Source organism: Bombus fervidus, chromosome 4 (assembly GCF_041682495.2).
Source record: "Bombus fervidus isolate BK054 chromosome 4, iyBomFerv1, whole genome shotgun sequence".
NCBI classification, from domain to species: Eukaryota; Metazoa; Arthropoda; class Insecta; order Hymenoptera; family Apidae; genus Bombus; species Bombus fervidus.
The window spans coordinates 15,010,304-15,033,131 of NC_091520.1; the positions used below are offsets into that span (position 1 = coordinate 15,010,304).

A 22,828-nucleotide genomic window follows, 5' to 3' on the forward strand; every position below is an offset into this window, starting at 1 on the left:
ATTTAAAACATATTCAAGGTACCTTATTCCTTTGATTTTTCATCTTTTTGCTTCTTTTAATTTTTGATTTTTCTTTGTTCATAATGCGTACTACATCCTTCTCATTTAAATATCTTTTAACCTCCAAGTATAAAACTGGTGAAATGGAAACTTTTAATTGTTGAACAAATTTGTTAACACACAACCTATCAACCAACTTTATATCAATCTACTAACCTTATATAAGCAAACACGCATTCGTATTAATGTTATGTTTGCTTTTTACGGAAATATCGAATGCAAGATTAATTTAAAGAATGTACAATGAAACTCTATAGACAGCGGTAAGTTTACTCACACACAGACTATTATTTATATTCACCTGTATATTTTGATTCAATCCATGTATTTTATCAATCCATTTATATTACACAGAGACAAATTTCTACAACTGTACATAGAATATTGACAGAAACGTTCTCATTTTGTTCTCGGCTCATGAATCTAAGGTTAAATGAATCGTGGAAGAGTAGAAAAAAGAATGATACAGCGGATCACTGTGATTAAAGTGAAAACATTCAGATAATTCGATCACGCGAACATGGTAATGGCAAAATGGCAGAACATCCCGCGAATCGTCCTTGCATCGTCCCATAGCCTTACATAAGACATCGTCCGAATAGATATCAGTTGAATGGGAACTGACTCTAAACGCGTTTTCTGCCTTTAATCACGCAATGCAAAAATAGGCTTTCCTATTTCCGGTTATCTAGTACCGGAGCGAGTGATACAGCGATCTACGGATCTACAGAGAATTCCCAAAATCCTTACAATCTAGTATCAATCGTTTTTTTTTTTTCTTATTAACTTTTCTCGTCCTACTCGTCCGAAGAGGAGTTCTACGTTATTACAGGGTGAATCCTCGATCAATCGGAATAAACGTACATGTATTCCATGTTCTTTTCTTTTCATGTGAATATTTTGATCGCTGGCGATCAATTTGAATGGAATAATATTAATATTAATTATGCTATGATTTGTTCAATTCAAAGTTACTTTGTAATTATGTAATTAAATTTGTTTTGTACAACTGAAATGTTTACAATTTCTGATTATACATTTCAGTGATGTAACTAGTATTTAATATTCGAATGACTCAGTATGTTGCTATTCAAGTATTCAAGAATATTTAATCTTCATATTTTAGTATACCTCAGAGTACAGAGTACTAATATTAAATTACTTCAAATTTCTGATATTCGAAATACTTGTACTCGAGCACCCAAAAGTACCGAATACTGATATTCATGCATTTAAAAATACCAAGTATCGGTATTCAACCCCACTAGAATACAGGATAATGATATTCAAATACCAAAAGTTACTGATATTACCGGTATTCGAGTGCTTGGATTATTAAATACCAATATCCGAGTACCACAAAACATTGAATACCAAATATTTGATAAATTTTAAATATCAGTTGTTTAATATTTCAAAGGTGATAATATCATATATCACCAATGCGCCTAGTTCATTGAGTTAAGTACAGGTATTCAAATACATCAACGCGATCAACAGAGATATCCAAGTATACTAATATTAAATTCGTATAAAGTTATCGATTCAAACGTCTCGTTGAAACAATAATTTTCAATAGAAACTGAAACAATAATTTACTCGATGGGAGACAATTTACCGTACAATTGTTCCCTATGGAGTAAATTAGAACAGAATACACACGTGGTTCCGAAGATCGAGGATTCGAGAAGGTACAATGAACGAAAATTGTACGGTCGACAATTCTATTTGGTCGCACCATGTTCGACGTACAGATTGATTCGATTTGCAATGTACAGAGTGTCGGTCTCGGTATCGCTAATACAATAACAACAATCAAAGGGATGATGGTGAGGAAAAATGGGGGTGGAGGGTGTCTGGAGTTATCGTGAAGCTGGTGCACATCGTAGCTACAATTTTCTTACAATACTGTGTCGATAAACGTCTAAATACCGGTGTGTGTGTCTGATGGCATCTTTCTTTCGTTTGCGCACATACCTCCTTTGTCTTTTGTTATTTGCTCTTTTTTTTTTTTACACATTATATTAAAATATAACACCAATCTCGACTCGCTTACATTATACATGTACATATGTGAGTTCTTATTATTTTTTTTTTTCTTCTTTTGTTTCGTTTAATGTATTTAGCGATGATCGTTCGAACAGTCTCTCACCGTCAAGCGTTTTTAGAAGAGTTCCGAATTCAATATTAACATTCTCGCACTTCGCGTTTAATTGACGACACTGGAAAATGCAGGCTCCGCGGGTATAGCAATTAAGATTCTGTAGGAAAGTTTCTGGGCGATTAAGTGCAATTAAATATTATGTAGCAGTATAATTGATTTCCTTATATTAGTTTAGAGATCACCTTGCATTGTTTTATTATATTTTTATCGATTAAATATAAAATACTTTTTACTTGGATTATATTAATGAATGATAGAGTGGCAATCTTTTATTGTAATTTTTTGGCATATCTCTTTCCCAATTTTAAAAACGAGGGCTCTGAAACACTATTTTGGTGGTTATCAACCATGAATACAAATTTCGTATGTTCCTTCGCTATATCAAATTATTTATTTTACTTTTCATCCTTAATTTCGATAATGTAGCACATGGATCATTAAGAATTAAATAAATTTTAATTGATAAACTGTTGCCTGATGGAAGAAAAGGCATGTTTTATGTTCTCCCAATGAAAGCAATATAGTTGATAAATACTTTGTACATTACTACACAATATTTAATACACCGTAAAGATATTTTAAATAAGTTTCTGGTAGACGTGCTGTTAAATTCTTGCTAACTTTCTTGGGAGAAAAGAAGTCAAAAGTTTTCAATTTCCTTTTTACTGCTATCCTTTAGCATTTCGACTATTATTTAGTAGACAGATGTTTGTCAGTTCTCTGAAATTTGGAAACGCGAATAATTTTACTTCAAGCCAATCATCAATCGTGTATTGGAGTACTTGTAATCAAAGTATTTAACAAACCAAAGCACGAGAATTGAATTATTCAGATTATTATTAGAATTTGCAAACATTAATTTTTCCCCTAATTCATTACTCGTTAATATTCATCAACCACAGATTGATTATCGTTTATCAACAAGTATAACAATGCTTTGATGATTATATCGTAACACGAACATCTTCAAATTAATGACGCGATAATAAAATACCATATTACGACGATAAACAAATAAAAGAGAATGTAAAAGACATAGAAATATGTAAGTTCCAAGCTATGATTTTACAGCAAGTTAAAAATTCCAATTTCGTCGCATACTTCAAATTATCTTCAATTTTTACCAACATAGTCTTCATGATCATATTCTTTATAAACAAAAATATTCTCAAGTCTATTCCACAATTTAAAATACAAAACAGACATATAATTTAGAGTACAGATTTAACTTATTAATTAAAAGTACTCAAATACCTCCTCGACCCACACTTCCCTAAAATGCTTTACGTTTTTAAAATCCTCCGGCATAACACGTTCACCATTCTCTCGCGAAACTTTCCACAAATAACGAAGAAGATTTGTTTTCTTTAGTTGGAGCTTATGCCAGGGCGAACGTTGCGCTTTCTGAGAAGTCCAGCCAAAACGGCTAGCCTGATGGATGCGTAAAATGGTACCGTGCACAAGTCGCGCGTATGCAATCGGCAGCAGTGCGAGGGTAGAAAAACGAGGGAGCAGCGTAAAACAGCAAAAGATTAGTCTCACAGCCTTTTTATAGTTAGGAGAATCGATTAGATTACAGGGCGTTTTATTTTACGTCTTGTTACTTTTTTTTTTCTTTTCTTTAATACTCTGAAAAAAATGGACCCGTGCGACCCTTTGTTTCAACGTTGTTTATTTATTTTACTTGTTCGCGTCTTCGTCTTCTTTCCTTCGTCTCTTTCTTTTCATCGGTTTATTCGTTTCTTTCTCATTGGTTTTCGTTTGGAACTTAGACCGTGTGTTGTGTGTGTTTGTCTGTGGCTGCAGCAGCTTTGCTTTCGGATGAAAGGGATAATGTTAAACTCGGAAGTCTTCCAGAGACATTCGTAAAACCGATTGGTCGAAAATATTATTCTAGGATCCGTTAGGGTACAAAGTATAGTTGTTGAACGATTATCATATTAGATAATTAATAACGATAAAAATGGACATTGTCTTATCGTGGGATGGAATAGGCTGTGTAAGCTCCGTCGATGCTAGATGCTCCACTGCGAGATATAATTGGAAATAAACGAACATAATTAATAAAAAAGAAAAAAACACAGAAAACGAAAGTAATCATATATGTACAATTTTTAGCTATTACAATAAAATTAGTTAATTATTAGAAAATATTTATAAGCAGACGATCGAACGTTTTACAATTATTAGAAATTAAATTTTACTATGTTTCAATTCTATGTATGTATATAATTTCTCATCGTAACGATAGCGGGGAAAGAAGAATTTAAGAAAAAAGAAAAAAAGAACAGAAAAGTGTAACGCGGCGTATGAAACTTAAAAGAGACTTTATTAATCCTATATGCCAGGTAGGCATGTAGCATCACTGTGACATTTATGAGTCTTAATTTTCTTTCATCATTAATATTCTTGAATTACCAAAAAATGGACAGAGATACCTTCGCCCGCGGCGTTTCCCTTTCGTGTAAAATACGCGTTCGTATTTTTATCTTCACCATCTTTACTTCGTTTATTCTATTCGTTTATGATAACACGCGTGCACACGAAAGCAACAACCGGAAGTCTCTCGTCTTTTAATCGCCGTATGACCAAGGAAACGTCGCGTCGCAGGCGAGAGTTTATTATTTATATTCAATAAGTATTACATACAGTAATATATGTTCATTATTGATAGCGTTTAGTATTGTTCTAATTGGACAGAAGTTGTTGTTCTTGTTATGGTTATTTTTTTCTTTTCTTTTCTTTTTTTTTTTTTTTTTTTTTTGGTTGATGTTCACAATTTGGGCGAATTTTCTTTCTTTCTTTTTTCTTCTTTTTCTTTCGTTTCTTTACGATTATATCTTAATCTTTATGATGATTAATTAGCTTCTTTCATTCGACGTTCATTTCTTCGTTACACGTTCAACCTTTTTTTCCCTCCCTCCTTTCTTTCTATTTTCGCATCTCTCTTGTACTCCACACGATCTATTCGATAAATTAAAAAAAATATGCGATACCGTCGTTTGATTTTTCTTTTATACGCGACACCTTTGACCATCTATCGCCGTTATATCTTTTCACAGTGCTTTACTTATCTCCTTCTTCTTCTTCTTCTTCGCTTTTTTTTTTTTTATTTAATTCATTGTCGAACGAGAAATCAGTATCGTCATCGTCGTACTGAGCAAAAATCACGTTTGAAATGTATCAAATATATATACATATATGTATATTAGAGTCGTTTCGCGGTGAAAATTCAGCCAAGAATCAAGAAGAGTCAAGTGCAACGAATCGTGGACAATTCGCCACGATAAAGAACAGAGAAAGAAAGAAATAACGTCGAATCAACGCAGTTTGACGTGACGCTAATTCAAGATACGATCAAGCAAGCTCGTGTGTTTTTTCATTTTTCTTTAATTCGATCTCTACTATCTAAAACTTACGAATCTAGTATTGCGACCCTATGTGATCGTGTTGCACTCAGAGACGATTCACATTAGCCAGCGAATCGATTGTTGTGAATCAATGCCAGCATTGGGCAACAATTACTATGTAATTGATAATTAATGATTACAATTAATTGCCATTGACGATGAAATTTTCATTCAACTAAGTGTAATCACAATTAACGATTAAAATTGCTATTTACTCTTGGAACATTATAATATAATATTGTATTCTCCATTGTATTTTGCTATGAACATTTGTAAGAAACGGTGACTTTTTTTTTTTATTATTTGTGGTCTGTGGATCATCTTGCACGATATTTTAGCAATTAATAATATCAGTGTATGATATTGCTAGTAAGATAAAGATTGTACGTTGTGTAGACTTGTTTTTTATGGTTTTATAATATACCTTTATACAGAAACAGATAATTTGTAATTTGTAAAATTTCGCTTGTTTTATCAACAAACTAGTTGCTGTTACGCGAGAATAATTTGTGTCTAATTTGTTAAGATTTTAATCGATCGATGACCAACACTGACGATCACTTACGACAGAGACGATAGCCAATGTGAATTTCTTTTTTTATCTTCAATTTATATCGTCATGCAACACGCACAGTTTCTTCCATACACTTTTGCGCCGTATAAATTAATTGCGTGTCATGTTCGCGTTAACAACGTAATGCTGGACAGAGGACAATAATTGTATGTTACAATAAAAAGGAACTTAACAGATTGCGCTAAAAAAATACAATATATATGAAACAATTGTATACATATAAAATCTTTAAATAATCTACGCAACGCGGTAAATTCGTGTCTCATGAAAAGAATCATCATCTTCACATTTATTTTAGTTTTTGGCCGTCCCGTGTGATTTATTCCTCTGTTGGCTACATCTCCATTATTTCAAATTACCGGCCCGGCAATTTTGGAGAGTGTCTTTCATATTCTGTCTATTTATATATATATTCACTGGCAATTCCCATAAAATTGCCAAATTGTTATTTCTTTTTTTTTTTTTATTTTAATTCATATGATTATTGTACATATTGTAATATATTTAATATTCGTGTCGATATTTATTCTGTTTCTTTTTCTTTTAAATGCAATCGGAGCTTAGAAATTATGGAATATTATTGTTTAAAACGAGCCTTGATTTACCACCAATGGTAGAAGATTACGATCAAAATAACTGACTCTGTTTTTCCCTTCTTTCTTCAATTATTGTTAAAAAATGTACAATTAATACGCGAACTAAATGATGCTTCCTCTTATGTAAAAAGTAAATGGCTCATCATCCCAGTCGTTAAAATTAAACGTTTTTTGTGGAATGCTTACAAATTATATATATATATATACTATATATATATTCGATTGAACATCGTTCGCTGACTTTCGATACGCAAAGACGAAACTTTTCTTCGTATCGATGTTTCTTGCGCTTTTTGTTTAATACTCATTCTCTCTCACTCTTTCTCTCTCTCCCTTTCGCGCTATACTCGCTCTCTCTCTCGCTCTCGCTATACTACTGAAGATGCGAAGTAGTTGTAGATACTATGCTTTCAGAACAGCATGTTCTGTTCGAGAAAAAAAAAAAAAAAAAAAAAAAACACCAGAAAAAAAATTTCTTTGACAGAACGTCCCATGCTTTGTGTGATACACATTACAATGACCTAATATTTCAAGTAATATTTATAAGTATTAATTAATCCATAACTGCCCTAATGTCTAAGGGACTGAAACACTGCTGCTACACATATCATAGGCATGTAGCAATTAGGATATTTAGTGGCTTATTAGTAGAACGAAGTTACTGGTGAAGCGGCGTTGTGATCCGTTTACTTGCCCCGTGGAGAAGATCGCGTGCCTGTCGTTGAAAGGCCCTCCCCTCGGCTTCGACTTCGGTGCAAGGAATGTAAACCCTCACCTGAAGCATTCGATTATATATTGGTATAAATTTATAATACTTCAAAGCACTCGGAAGACGTAATATTTCTAAGTTTTAGCCAGGTTTGTATTAATTTCGCTACGTCGTACGTTTATCTTCTCGTTTGCAGAGTTTATCTTCGAATTCAAAAGAAAGTAGTTGATTATTTTGTAGTAATTGCACATTAAGTTATTCCGTTATAGATACTTATATAAAATATTCTTCGTACCTCTGCTGACGCTTCGACGCATCGGTGCAGGTTGAGGGACAGAGACATAGTTTCTAAGTGCTCGGCCACGTTTGTCCTGAATTAGTTTGTCCACTTTAACGAAGATACCGCATTTCGGTCGACACGTGAAGTACCTATGGCCATTCACAGCACCATCGTTTTTACCTGTAACAATGAAATTAATTTCCTCGACAACTGTTCTTTCTTTTCTATCTATTGAAAACGTTTTTTCATCTAATAGAAACGTGAAGATAATAAAAGCGAACGTTACCTGTCGGGGCATCGAGTTCAACTCCTATCCACGTGCCGGATGCAAACTCTGTCGGGCCAACATACGCTATGACACCAGAATAGCTGTATGGGCGAACCAGCACCGATTCACCAACTATAACCCAATCCGGGAGCGGAGTTTCGACTCTACTTAAGTCGTGTCTCGATCCGAAAGCTGAACTCTTGTCGCTCACGTCGTCTATTAAATTTTTATACAAACAGAGACGAAATTTTATTAAAGATTCGTTAACAAACGCTAGTTACTTTCTTACTATGAATAATTGTTTACCATCGATTCGTTCAGAGGAGCTGTTGTCACCGTTTTCATAGGGAATGTTAGGTTGCATTGATTGTTCGAGTCGTGCTGCTGCTTTGCTCTCTGAAACTTGTGGACGGACCATGGGGAACGAAGCCCTGTGCTGAGAACTCGTAGGCCTTCCTGTGCTAGTAGAAGCTTTCCTTCGACGTACGACCTGTAATCGTCATATTAACATTATAAGATTAGTCGATTTAATTTGACATAGTCAATTACGACACGAATAATGTACGGGATACATATGTTCGTTCAATAGCATAAATATTAATATTACCTTCCCTGGTGGTAGCTTCGTGTGTACAACCGAGCTACCCTCCAGAGGGCTGTCTTCTCCAGAATTTGATGCCTGACTAATCTCCATGTCGCTTTTCCTTCTGTTGCTCAAATTCTGGCTCGGTATATCCTTCTTCTGACAATGAGTAGAACTTGTACGCGACACATTGGTATTTGCATCGCTATCGCTTTTCGTCGAAGAAACCGGACTGTCGATGTCCGCGTCCATGTAGGCACCTGTCTCGTCTAAGTTCTTTCTAGTATGCTCTGCGATATACAAAAGATCCGTTTTACATATTTGTTTGTACGTTTATAAAATTCTAAAAGAATATTAAATCAACGGGGAAAGGAACTATATACTAAACGTTTTCTAAAAACGGATTTCAAATTTCTCATAAATGCATAAAGATCTATCGATCCCGAGACTTTAAGTAAATCTGAAATAGCAAACAACAACCTGGAAACTCTTCTGTTCTCGTTAAACTGTTAAACTTCGACTATTCTATTTCTTCCTCGCCTATTCTTCCCTTACGATACAATCTCTCAGCAACTATTTCACTCGACGCTCGTCTTAACACGCCTGTATACTTTAAGTATTTGCTCTTTCGAGAGCCATTCAACTAACCCTCGCCGCAAGTGTTCTCCATCACGTTCAAGTTGCCCAACGCGTTAGTCACTTCACCCATATATTCCTCCGGCGTTTCCTCCACCAGCGAGCTGTCCATTCTCTCTGGTTTCTTATAATCCAACAGATTCCTGTATTCCAAGTCTGGTGTCTCGTCCACGCTGATAGATTTAACCGAGATGGAGTCCTCGGACGTGAGATTGGTCGTAGACACGGCTTGCGAACCGTAGCCGCTGCTGCTCATGCTTGGCGTGTTGATCTTCGTCGATTGAAGTTCGACAAGAGAATCCAGTGTGCGTGAAGAAGTTAGCGGTTTTACTGGTTTCGCCGGTGCCTGAACGTAATCGCGTGTGATTTGATTGTGACAACGATGATATCGTGCAACTTAATAACTTTTTTCTAATCGTGGACAAAGAGGAGAAACAATTGTACTTGATATTTCTCGACGATTTGTTCATTTTTATACCTGTAGTAGTATTTAATCGTAATTGTATTTTCGTATCGTTTCTTTTCGGGGATTCAGATCTCTAGATACAGATACAATGTTTCTTCTCTAAACAAAGATAACAATTTCTCTGTCTGTGATAGATGATTTTCTAATGGTTAAGTTCTCTAAGAATTGCTTTTGGTTAAGGCGTTCCTTTTATAGAAACGCATTATATAATTATAAATCGTTAAAAAATTAATTATTAGAATCGTTCGCCAACATACGAATGAAAACTTTGTGGTATCGTCCTTTCAAAAGCTCTTATAGAAATACCACAATTTTCGTTACGTTCGCTGCAAAAGCGTGTCTGATCATAGACGATCCGTTTTCACTTTACGCGTATGCTCCTTACGTTTTATCGTTGAACCGCGTAAGCTCAAACAACACATTGCTATATCTTTCAATCAACGTTTCTCTAAGTTCAAATTTATCAAATTGTAAAACTACATAGAAGTTATTAAGGTAAATGACAAGATATACGAAAGCTTAACTAAAACTGTAGAAACTTCAAATTGAAGACTCGAAATTGTATTACATTGATTGATTATATATAAGTGAGTTTTTTTGAATAAAATACGAATATATCGATCACGTAACAAAGACAACGATTTCTGCAAAAGAACAAAGACAAAGAAAACGATTTCCAATGAATTTTCGAGATTTAAGAACGCGTACTACCTGGTACGAGTCATATTCCGAGTAATCAGCGTCGCTCTTCTCTTCGTCCTCGTCGTGTACGGGCGTCGACAACTGGTTGCCAGTGTTCGACGTTTCCTCGTGTAGAGTGGTCATTCGTAGACCCAATTTGCCACCGACCATATTCGGAGATGCTAAAAACGAACATTATCGAGTCAATAAAAGTCGCATGTGATCATATCGCTCTTGCGAAGACTGTGAGAAATTGTAAAGAATATCAGGGCCGATCTGGCCACCGTGAATAAAGAAAAATTGATTAAAGGTAAAGGGAAGAATCGATTGATTTGTGATTGCTCGTTTAGATTTAGATTTATTCCTTCTTTTGGGTTCCAACATATCAAACATCCACTTAATCGGGTTTATGATTACACTAAAAGGTGCCAGGTCGGTTCTGATACACATTTATCAGTGATTGCAATAATATCGAACAAAAGGAATGTGGTCCATGCTGTTCCTAAAGAAAAAAGAAAAAAAAAAAACAATGAAAAGGATAAACGGGTATATTCCACGTATTCGACGATTTGTTTTTCTAATTAAATTATTTATTCACAAAGTAAGGCGCGTAACGAATTATTTCGATAATTTGAGTAATTGTGAGTAACGAGTAGATGGAGGGTCCTTGTACTGTTGTCTTGTTGATGTTGCCTTCTGTACGTTTTTGCATTTACAGATTTCCCGTAATTTGCATAAAAATCCACAGTCTATAATTAGTACTTGTATAATTATCAAAATGTTTTCGGTTACGTATCTAATTCTATACGCTAATTTCGTGTATTGATAATTGATTCGACTATTTCTCGTCTTCCACCTAACATTTCTTCGTTCTTCTTCCGATAAAACATGTTTCGTATGTATTTCTATGTGTCAGAATGATCCATGTGAGGTAAAATTTTGTACTCGAGAATCGAAGTAAGTGTTCGAAATGAAGTACTATAAAGATTTGCAAGATCCAAGCACATAATACGTGGAATATAAGGCAGCCTGGAAGAAACGCAAAACAGAGGATGAGAAAGGTACCGTATGGTAATCGAAAGCGATAAAACATCGAACACATACGGAGAATTATGCACTGCGGCACAGTGAGGCTGCAGTTCCGATAAAGGACAGTAACTACGGAGAAAAATGATAAATACCGAAGAAAAGAAGAAAAAGAAAACGAATCGTGATTCTTATCGATATCTATTATCGTAGTGCTACGTAATAATCGAAATAAGGAGTAAGGAAACGAAACGATCTACTAATCACTACGAGAATGATCGAATGGACTCTTTCAAACTCGCCACATTGATTTAGAAAATCGACTATTTCAAAAATTCATTAAATTCAACGAATATTAAGTTTTAATCCTTTCTCCAGTGAATTAGCTTCTAGAAAAATTCTTATATTTAGCAGTGTCCATCTACTGATACTATTGTTAGCTTCGTTTGCTAAATGTGAAAGCTAAGAGTATGAAATTCTACCTTATCACTAATGTATACGTTACTATTCTATTATTGCAGCAGAAAGATAAGACGTTTGATAGAAAATATTGGAGAAAGGCTTAAATTGCATTAAAAATGAATAGAGGAAATTTCTTTCCTTAAAATATCTCCCAACTTATTTTCGAGCTGCGTTGAATCCCTGGAAAATATCATTTCGATTCCTTCAGAGGCGAGGATCCATAGATCCCGCATTCTTACGAAAGATACGAAATTTCCGCGAGAATTTACACGAATAATTTGAAATAAAATCGACGAATTCTCGTGGCAATGTCAGTTCGAAAGAGCCATCAACAGCGAGTGTCACCTACACTTGGCAGAGGTGGATTGTTGCAGACGTGTCAATGAGTTGAGATTCAGGTTCAAATTCAGGAAGGTTGGTCTCGCTGAAAGGAGATAGACGTACTGATTACACGGCACTCGGTTTTTCTCGTCGATCGCTAAACACTACATCTTTGTTCTCCTCTTAATGGCGAGCCTTCGACAAAACCTTTCTTATTTTTCTTTCTTTCTGTTTGCAGGCTTGTCACGTGTGATCGATCATGCCTGTAGGCTAGAAGACACTTGATACAATCAGGCAAACCAGATCAGCGTACAGTGTACACCTTTTGCGTCTCATATCGAAGATATTCGTGTCGACAGCAGTTATTATAGCCGCGTACAAATATTTGTAAAATTTAGTAGAAAATATTGCAGAGGTACAATTTCAAATCGTTTCTTCGTTCCTTTTTCATTTTGAGATTCTTTGTACGCGTGAAACGATTTAACTCGCCATTCTTCAACCAATCCAAAATGCACCAATACGTTAATTAAAACTCGAAAGATATTTTTCTTAATCTTATTTGAGAAAATATTTGTTAGGAATCTTCTAAAATTCAAAGTTATTTCGTACGATTAGAAATATGAATTTATCCAGAGGATTCTAGTTTAGAAATATCATTAACGAAGAGATCTGATCGTAATTTATGATCTCATATGCATCGTGGATTTGTCATAAAGTATGCTAACGATAGCATTTTATTAGTTTAAAGTCAATAATGGTAATGATCTCGGGCTGTTCTCAATGCGGTATCTTCTTTGGATTTTTACTGTACAGTCGATAGCATTAAAAATATGTAGACTCTATCCTCCCGCAAAGCATGCTTCACTATGGCCGAAACAATAATCTCATGCAGTACTAAATTACTCTTAATTTTGCCCCCTACACCATTCTCAACTTGTCTGCTTGTATTTCTTCGCTTCGTTCGACTTTAAACTAATTCTTCCTGCGGATAAAGAAAATGGGTCTTTCATCATAAAGAATAGTTGGCTAAATTCTTCTTCCAAATACGAATAAATATTTATTCCCTCCTTTGAAATATATCTTCCCATTTTCTTAGTTACTTGTAAGTTTCTTCCTTCTTCTTCGCTTCAATGAAAAACAATTTAGTTGCTTTAATTAATTAAGACCAACGATATCATTTAATTAAGGAAATATTCATAATACAAAAAAGAAAGATCCTGAATTGTTTTTCAGAAGCACGTCCACCTAAATCATTAATCAATAAATATTTATATATATATATATATGTACACATATATGATACAGTTACCCTACGTCTGTTTCTAAAATATCGCTTAATAGCACATTCACAGGTAGAGACAGTAAAAGTAGAACAACTTTACAAGCCATCTTATCTTATCTTTCTCAATTTGTTCTTTTTTTACTCTTCGACTATAACTCGATCATGATAAAAAAAAAAAAAGAACATCTTATGCACGCTGGTTCACTCTTAAATTCAGTCTTAGAACATAGATACCAATCTCGATAACTCGTCGAACGTTACGAATTCTCTTTCTTATCTCAAACTTCGACGAGTCGTCGATAAAAAGAAGAAAAAGATTTAAAAAAAAAAAAGAAGTAAGAAAAAAAGAAAAAGGATAAGAAAAACAGAACTATAGAAATCGTTTCTATTCTAGTAAAAAACTTTTGCGAAAGAATTGTTCAAATACCCATGCTTCTCGACTGCGATTCGTGATATAGTATAGTATAGATTATAGATAACCATAGTCGTGATATACAGTGCTAGTGAACATGATTTCTACGCATGGTGATCTCTGATAGATACTGCGATAGACACGAGAGAAGATCGTTCTTTCATCTTGCTTTTGCAATGCGTTGACGTGACTTTCGTTAAGCGTCGATCATGATCAGCAACGCAGACAAATCATCGTGTAAAAGATGTGAGCCAAAGAGAAACAATCCGCATGAACATAGACGAGCCGATATATGCTTGCTTAGAGGCACACAAGGAAACGCATTCGGCATGCAACAGTAAAATCGTGAAACTAAAACAGCATTTGCTCTTGTTGCAATGAAACAGCGTTCGACACATAGACAGAGAAGGCATCAGCAATTTTCAGAACAAGAGTTTAGATCATTTGAAGCGAAATATTCGTAATAGGATTTTTGTTGACAATGACAACGCCAGTCGCGCTCGCCATCTATATGCAGATGCGCTAGTTACAATAAATAGTAACTAGAAGATAGTTCTAGATACAATCGATAGACTTAATCGATAGGTTTAAGATGTTCTTTGGTTTTTATCCCTAGCCCATGTAAGAAAGTGCAAAAAGGTTTTTCAGCTCAGAACGGTGTGATAGATTTATCCAAAGAATAAAATAATAACTATTATGATCCTACCTTTAAACGTAACAACAATTTTGTCATCAACTGTTCGTTCGTTGTGATCTTTGACAAGTTTCCATCAAATTTCAAACTTCATTCAACTACTGACAATAACAAGAATATAGTCTTATACAGAAAATGTAAAATCTTCGGGTTATCCATTTAATCGAAACGTTGAACACTGATAAACAACTTTCTACCATAGTGTTAGTGAAATTGAAAGATTAAAGATACACGAAATATTGTTTATAAATGTATTACAATACACACAATTTGATTTTGATGATATGAATCATTTCTGGTTCTGAACATTGCTAGGATCACAAAAAAGAAAAAAAAAAAAAGAAAAAAAGAGAAAATAGTAGTGAAGCATCATCGATACACTATATACACACATATATATTTAAGGCGCACTGGAAGAACTAAAACAACAGACAGACTCAACCACTCACGAGACATATTTATATACTAAATCGTCACTGCCTGTTACGGCATCAATCAAATATCAATCAAGACTCCATTTTACCTGAGTTCAGAATGGAGCCTTGCGTGGGCCGAAATAGTTGTAGAAGTAGTAGACGTAGTGTTATAAACAGAGGAACAGAGATATAAGTTGCGTATTATTGATATAATCGCTTGGACTCGTTCGTGTTAATTTTGCTACAAAATTCTGCTGATTATCAATAAAGCTAGTTAATGAACGTTATCAAACAGACTCTGTAACAAGTGGTGGAGCTTTTTTTTTTTTGTAAATATCGCTGCTAATAAACGCTATAGTAAAGGCGGATCTGAAGAAAAAAACAGTAGGTCGTTTTTTTTTTTTTACCATGCTCAACTCTCTTTAGGCCCGCCCCTCTCTCTCCCTCTCTCTCTCTCTCTCTCCCTTTCTTGCATGATATCACGGTTCATGTGATTTTTTTTTTTTTTCTTACTAGGAAAGCTTTAATAAACGTTGCTAAATAGTGGCAAAAATCGTGCGTAAAAGTTGAACATAGCGTGGTGACATAACAGTATGATAGAAGCTGTAAATAGAATAAATACGAAGTTCCAGTGTGTAGTGGTAATTCGCTAAGAGGGAGATCGGTTTTACCAAACATCGTTAAGGAGAGTGATCGATCTGTTTGATCGTGTCTGTTCTAAGTGATTGAGCGATTTCCTTGTATGGTGTTCTTCTTTTTCATAGAATTTCATAGAATTTTTATTACTTGAAAGTTTCATTTCTTTTTTCATATTAGAAATATTAATTAATATTATTTAATATTAGAGATATTATAAGTTTCATCGTTTCCGAGAAATCTTCCGTACAATAATTTCCTAAAAAATAATATCGATGAATTAACAAATAGTACGGTTTGTTATCGAGTATTTTCTGAAAATTTCCATTAAAATATTTTGATCTATCATGAACACAAAGTGTATCAAAATTCTTGTTATTTTAAAGATAGAAGTAAATTTGATTTGCAGTGGACACGATATAAGGAAACGCTAACGATGGATGACATGAAATCTTAATAATAAAAACGAACGAAAAAGGAAACGGATGAAATGAACATCTTCCATTATTCAGAAACAACATGTCTAATACCAAAGGAGGACATAACAGTGGAATTTTAAGACAATCAAAAACTAGGGCAAATCTTAGAATGACTATCATGGCAAGGTGGTATATTTATATATATATATATATATATATGTATAATATATTAAGAAACATTGCATAAGCCACATTTCAGAAATGAATGAATAGACTTTTTTCGTCGAATATAATTCAAGAAAGCAAAAAATCAAGGCAACGAGAAGTGATCGTAAAACGTATGTCGATATATTATTCTAAGACTAAGGTCCTCAAAACACAGTGCCATTAAAATTTATCAAAGCGTTTAAATATTATTAATAATTCAAATTGTGATTTAAGCAAACTAAGATGTTGCATTCGATCAAATGATGGATTCGCATAAGATTATAAGTCATAAAGATATCCAAACGAAAATAGAAAAAAGAAAAAGAGAAAAGAAAAAAGAGAGAGAGAAAAGAAAACTAAAAGGTCGAAAATTAAAATTCGTTCGAACTTTTAATGTAAAGTAGCAATCCATTTAGCGTAAAATTCTGCGCTTCAAAAAAGTAGCAAGCTCTGTGGTCGATCATAGAGCAGCGTTAATAACCAAACAAAATAATATTCGTTTGCTAAATTAGCTACGCCTTCATCAACATCATGGCAAAAACGCTTGCGTAGCAAAAGAACTCTCTTGCAAGAAATCTTGGGAATTACCTCTTTGTTGGCGTGCTTATGGTAGCACCGTTGGAGATATTGTTAAAAGTTATTATGAACAATAGTAACATGTTAATTCTATTGCAATTAAACAATCGAAGAATTAAGTGATATATGCAATCGATCGAATTAATAAAATGGATTACTACAAAATGAACGATGAACTAATGAATGAGAAAATGAATTGTATGAGTGAATATTTTGTGTGAATAATAATAATAAAAAAAAAAAAGAATCCTTCGTTTATCGTTTACATTAGCTTCTAACTTGAGTATCAATCGAAATTTCATTTATCTTCTATGATTTCATAAATTATATATTCTTCCAAAATTCTTCATTGTTACAAACGTTAAATATCAAACGTATAATTGTTTCATACACTTTCAGTTGGATGTGCAATTAAGAAATCATAGAACGTATGATCGTTGAATTTGTTGTTTGGAAATGTTTCGTTGGAAAAATGTAATGGATAGAAATGAAAAGTTTGCTTACCGATTCCGAATGGTTTAGCTGGCGCAGAAACGAAGTTCTCATCGTTTCTGGTGTGACCCGTGGATGCACGTCGCGAATGAAGCAGCCCGTTCAACTCTGTGTTGAGATCAGTCACGCTTTCAGAACGCGTGACGTTCAAGGAGTCCATCGAGGTGTCGGATCTCATGATCTGCAAGTAGTCGGCGTATCACGTTACTTATCTGTATCTCAGGAGATACTGTATGATCTAACTATAGTCTGTCCAAAATCAATCAGCCGTTCAAGGCCTTTCCCCAATTATAAACGACGCCACAAGTGACCCCTCCCTCTTTTACATTCTTCGACCATTTAAAAAATTAAAAAAGTTAATGAAAACATTTCTTTTAAATGTCATATTTGTTAAGTTGTACCGAGGTGTTTATATGGCCAAATGATTCTGGACAAACCGTGATAATTTAGAAAAAGTGACAGGATAGCGAATACAATGAAATTTCGAAACTAATGATACTACAATGTCTAAAACTACTACTGGTTTGGACTGAAATAAGAAAATACTTGGACTCAAAAGTGGAGCACAAAATACCAACTATAGGATAAACAGATTAAAAAAGAAAAACAAATTAAACGAAAGCATACAGTGCGTCCGAGACGGCGGAGAGGCAGTAGTACCTGCGAGAAGTTGGGTACGCTTGCTGTCTTGCGCATAAGTGGTTGACCTTGTGCTTGCAGTAATTCTTTTACCGCGACGTTTTGTCGTAATCGGTCTAAGGTTAAGATACTTTCCACCGCAGAAACACCGCGCGTATATTTTTCTATGCAAACATCAGACATGTGAGTTTAAATTATATTTTTAGGTATGTTTGGTCTTGAGTGTACAAGATTTTGCGTAATTATTATCAAAGCTGACTTACCGATGTAAGTCTCGCCATCACATAAGCTGTTGTCTTCGCCGCTAGCAGCTATTTGTGCCAAACTCTCGCGATCTTCCAATTCTTCGCTAGCCTTTGGTATATTAGACACGACTTCGTAAGTGACTCCAGTTTGAGTTAAGCAGTCGGTACGAACGATTCTCTTGAAGATTCTGTCTGTGATACTTTGCCGTTTGTAGATGTTCAAGGCTAATCGTTTACGCAGCACAAGGTCCATTGGCGCCGGGTGTGAGAGGCGCACCGTTGTTTTCAAAATTAAAAAAACCCGCTCGTTTGCTAAAATATATTTATAGACAGAATTGAAGATTCCGAATATTATAAATTCCTGAACGTTACATTTTTATTGTTGTATATCTTACCATCTGTGACTTTGTTCAGATGTATATTGTCGTGTATACTGGAATCCCAAGCAGCGATAGCGCACACATCTTTCTCTATACGACGAATTATGGGTAAATTGTAGAATTTATTGCCATGTTCCTTTGGTAAGATGGAATTTAACCCGGTTACGGAGACTTCTTCTCCCGACTGATGCGTTGAAAGATCATCGGCTGTAAATATTCGATTGTTAAAAGATCATTAAATGTGTATTGCTAAATATAAACGATTTTGGGCAAATTGTGGCAGTTCACAAAAAGATGAATAATTTTACACAAAATATATGTAGAATCCTTTTAACGTACCATTGAGATCAAGGAAGAGAACAGGTATGTGTGGTTCCATTCCCGGAGGGGGGTTCCAGTCAGCAGGTGCACCAGGAATACCTGATCCTGCTGCAGGGACTAACACTGCGTTTCTTTCTTCCGTGAGACTGACCCACTGATCCACGAGGCTTTGTTCTCGTTCAATATCTTGTTCAGTTTTATCTATGTAATTATACATTGTACATTATACATTGAAATTAATTGTATAATATTAGTTGTATAATGATTTCAATGGAAGGTTGAAGTATTTTCTATACGAAAAATATACCTTGTTTGTTAATGAGTTTCTGTATCTGTTGATCCAAGTATTGTCTCCTTCTCATTAAAGCTTCGCTCCACTTTTCCCTTAGTATACTTAAGTCTTCGTCCTGATAACTATCCAATGGAATCTGAAGACGATTCCTTACAGACACGCTACCAACTGCTATATTTAATATCGACTGACAAATTATGGGCAATGTTCCTGAATTTTGTACTGGTTTCACACGAACTTGTATTCGTCGTTGCTGTCCTTGACGTAACTGATAAATACCTCCTAAAAAAATATGAATTGCATGCTAAGCAATGAGCTATAACGTAACGATATTTTAATATGTTTAAAAAAAGACAAGTATATAATGTACCTGTCCATGTATCTTGTTTCACAACCACATCCACCGGTGAATATTCCCCTTGTTCGTTTAGTTCCTGGATTTCGACCCACAATTCGATCTTCCGCGTTAACTCTGACCATCGATCAGCCAGAGATCTAGCTTTTGCAAGTTGCTGCTCGACTTCCCAACCTGGTTTACTTCGCGAAAATCCGGCACTTCGGTGTCCCCAAACTTCTATGCTTAAGGCCCCTTCTGTATATGAAAATGTGTTTCTATGTATTTAAAAATTCCATATCTATATACGTATCTAAAAGTATCTTAGAGAGCAGCCTAATAGGATTAGTTATCGTATCACTGAGACATCAAACAATTTGATTCACCACTTACCGCTACAGTGTTCGATAAACTCCTCCGTTATGGGCACGGTAAAATCTTTCGTGTGATTAAACTTGAACACCAGAGAGTCTCTCTGCCCTATCTGGCAATTCGAAGTTAATTGTTCGGAATTGTCGATGGCTGGGACCACTATGGGATCTGGATGTCCGCAGAACATATATTGACAAAATACAAAATGGCTCAGTGACAGAGGCAAACCAGTTGCTTGTTTGATGGTCACGCGACAAGTGATGAAGCTCGATCCGGAATAATCCTCAGGTTCTGACGAGGTCGAGTCATTCGACGATTCTGACGCTGCCTCGCAGATACGGTCCTGAGGAAAGTGACCAGATATGCGACTAATCTCGACCTGCAGTCGTCCAGCGACTTCTCCTTGTTGGCTGATAATTGGCGTGTGATAATCTAACCGAACGTCGTGAAACAGAACCTCTAAGAAAATATTCGCTACTCCAATGAGATTGTGATTCTCCTGGGACTCGTAGAACGGGTCTTGAGTCTTCCCGGGCACTTCATCCTAATTTACAAACCGTCCAGGTTTACATAGTTTCTCTAGTTACTGTTTAATGCATTGCTGACTGGCTATGAATATGTGCTCGTGTTCGCATAAGCACAGAATCACGTAAGTTTTGTAAAATTGTGTGTATTTTAATTGTATCCGATTAACTTTGATATCATCAATTTTCCTCCTCCTCATTTTGGATAAAATAGCCAGTCAAAAATGTATTAAAAAACTGGAATGAACTAGGTAGTATACCTTAATGGCAGGTAATCGTTGACAATTGTTGGGATCCTTTCTGTCCTCGTACATGTCCCGCATATCGACTAATTTGTTTTCTAATTTTTCCATGGACCACACCTGGCTGCCCATGTTTGTCCTTTTCACTAGAATCGCAGGCTCGCTGACGAAGGCGCCCCGCTGAAAAAATACACTCTGCATGTCGAAGAGTGTGAAAGCAGAATGAACAGAAATAAATAAACACAACTCAAAAGTAAATTAAATTATTAGAACGAAAAGGATGCATATAAAAAAAAGATGATAATTGATGAGAAATTGGAAAATTATATCACAAATTAAAACAAGATAAGAAAGAGAGCGAAGAATAGAGAATTCAGAAGATATATAAAGTAAGAAGTATTAATAAAGTAACAAAATATTTGTGATGAAGTATTTGATGGATAAGTTGGTACATAGGCATAGTGATATATTTCGATTAAGTTTCTTAATTTTCACCTCTAATAATCTGAAAAGATCAGGAAAAGCAATTTCATTAGATTCCAAATTATTTAAAAGCTGTAAACACGAGTTTTAAGAATTCAGAACCAAGCTCTGAAGATTCCTTAATTCCATTACTTTAAAGATGTAATAAGAATCAATAAGAAACAGCACATGCGTTACCTTTCTATTTGGACTTAAATTGTTTGGCGGAATCTGTAAAGTGACGCTAAACTTCGTTTGCTTCCCCATCTCTTCCGCCAAGAAGTTTGCCTCCTGCACCAATGCGTTCGCCTTTAAGATGTCCGCTTTCAATTGGCCTAAACTCCTTTTGAACATCTCGTCTCTTTCTTGGGCCCACTTCTCTACTCGCATTTGCGTGGTTGGCGTGCAAGCAGGAAGTTTACTACTTTGACTGCCCCGCAGGGGATCGTATGGTACGTAAGGGGAATAGGGTGTCGATGGAGACAAAATGTTGCGAAGTTGCTGAAACTGTCGCTCGTACTCTTGTCTCTGTTTCTCTAACGCGACCTAGATACAGGAACACATTGATGGTACTTGATAAGATAAAACTGGGAAGTAACAGTCAGCTGTGACAATTTCATCCAACATTGAGGAATTTCATATAATAAAATCTGATTCTGAACCTTCCCAAGTAAATATGGAATTTAGGGCTATACAGTTAATTAGGTTACTATTATATGACCTCTAACATAGTTTAATCAAAGAAGTTTTTTAAAGAAGTTAAAATAGAAAATTGGTAATTTTTTGTAAATCTTCAAATAGTTCTTCACTTTTCTTGAAAAAATTGTTGGACTTGTGTCACTTTTGAAATAAATATGCGATATTCCCTATTGGATATGAGCAATATCTTTGAGAATCTCCGCCAAACATCATCAATCCCTAAGAATACCTGTTTATCTTCTTCGTGCTGCTTCTCGAGTCTAGCGATGGCTCTTTGAATAGGATCGTTCGACAACTCGTTAAGCATCAGTTCTTCTCGTGCAAAAGTGTAATCAATATTCTGTGCCGGCGTCTGAGGCTCACTGTTGATCGCTATAAACAGAGGGACACACATATACATACAGACTCTCGGATGTCACACATCGATCTCAAAGAATTCAATCAGTGATATCCATTAAGCGTTACCTGTTGCACTTCTGGGACAATTCACCCGGAAGAAATGATGATTTCCCCAGACGATCCTGTCACCGTGTAACAACGGCGTTTTCTCTACTACCTGAGTGCCGTTCACGAAACACCTAGCACCGTTTAATGGTGTCATATAGAGGCCAGTCTCCTCTATCGTGATGACACAGTGTTCAGGCAGAATACCAAGCCCGTGCAGCTGAATGTCTTGCTCTGTCTTTGCCGAACGTCCTCCAACCAGAGTCCTCTCCTAATTATTAACACAACGAGCACAATATTTTGTATTATGTATTTTATACTTTATACTGTACGTTTTTTTATATATTATGTTACACATACAGAATGTTCTAGTAATTATGATACAATTGGCAAACGTAGTGACTCTATGTGTAAAATATTATTTGGCAACTATCTAATTTGAGAAGCGACGAATAGTTTTGTAAGATTAGTACAATTTACTGGCATAAATTCATATTACATGAT

At 35.2% G+C, this 22,828-nt stretch overlaps 2 protein-coding genes across 13 annotated transcripts in view; one reads left to right on the forward strand and one right to left on the reverse strand.

The window, feature by feature from the left end:
- The window catches only part of LOC139986332 (uncharacterized), a 76,907-nt gene extending 59,764 nt beyond the window's left edge, over positions 1 to 17,143 (forward strand). Inside the window, exons 1-4 of one of the 6 annotated variants that reach the window (XR_012453363.1) lie at positions 11,316 to 12,329; positions 12,475 to 12,651; positions 16,063 to 16,281; positions 16,355 to 17,143. The gene's annotated coding sequence lies outside the window, so the exon portion shown is untranslated. The other 5 variants (XR_012453366.1, XR_012453364.1, XR_012453365.1 and 2 more) reach the window with 5 other exon arrangements.
- The window catches only part of LOC139986319 (kinesin-like protein KIF13A), a 157,990-nt gene continuing 139,471 nt past the window's right edge, over positions 4,310 to 22,828 (reverse strand). For 2 of the 7 annotated variants that reach the window (XM_072001539.1, XM_072001544.1), the window contains exons 9-28: positions 22,346 to 22,595; positions 22,110 to 22,252; positions 21,380 to 21,727; positions 20,738 to 20,914; positions 19,975 to 20,497; positions 19,618 to 19,839; positions 19,263 to 19,529; positions 18,974 to 19,156; positions 18,650 to 18,841; positions 18,273 to 18,566; positions 17,998 to 18,173; positions 17,383 to 17,551; positions 12,265 to 12,339; positions 10,458 to 10,609; positions 9,293 to 9,626; positions 8,669 to 8,934; positions 8,368 to 8,551; positions 8,080 to 8,277; positions 7,809 to 7,973; positions 4,310 to 7,579 (exon numbers count right to left, since the gene is read on the reverse strand). In XM_072001539.1, coding sequence (XP_071857640.1) covers positions 7,491 to 7,579; positions 7,809 to 7,973; positions 8,080 to 8,277; positions 8,368 to 8,551; positions 8,669 to 8,934; positions 9,293 to 9,626; positions 10,458 to 10,609; positions 12,265 to 12,339; positions 17,383 to 17,551; positions 17,998 to 18,173; positions 18,273 to 18,566; positions 18,650 to 18,841; positions 18,974 to 19,156; positions 19,263 to 19,529; positions 19,618 to 19,839; positions 19,975 to 20,497; positions 20,738 to 20,914; positions 21,380 to 21,727; positions 22,110 to 22,252; positions 22,346 to 22,595 — 4,407 coding nt within the window. In that variant the 3' untranslated portion in view covers positions 4,310 to 7,490. The remainder of the gene's footprint in view (positions 7,580 to 7,808; positions 7,974 to 8,079; positions 8,278 to 8,367; positions 8,552 to 8,668; positions 8,935 to 9,292; positions 9,627 to 10,457; positions 10,610 to 12,264; positions 12,340 to 17,382; positions 17,552 to 17,997; positions 18,174 to 18,272; positions 18,567 to 18,649; positions 18,842 to 18,973; positions 19,157 to 19,262; positions 19,530 to 19,617; positions 19,840 to 19,974; positions 20,498 to 20,737; positions 20,915 to 21,379; positions 21,728 to 22,109; positions 22,253 to 22,345; positions 22,596 to 22,828) is intronic. The other 5 variants (XM_072001540.1, XM_072001542.1, XM_072001541.1 and 2 more) reach the window with 5 other exon arrangements.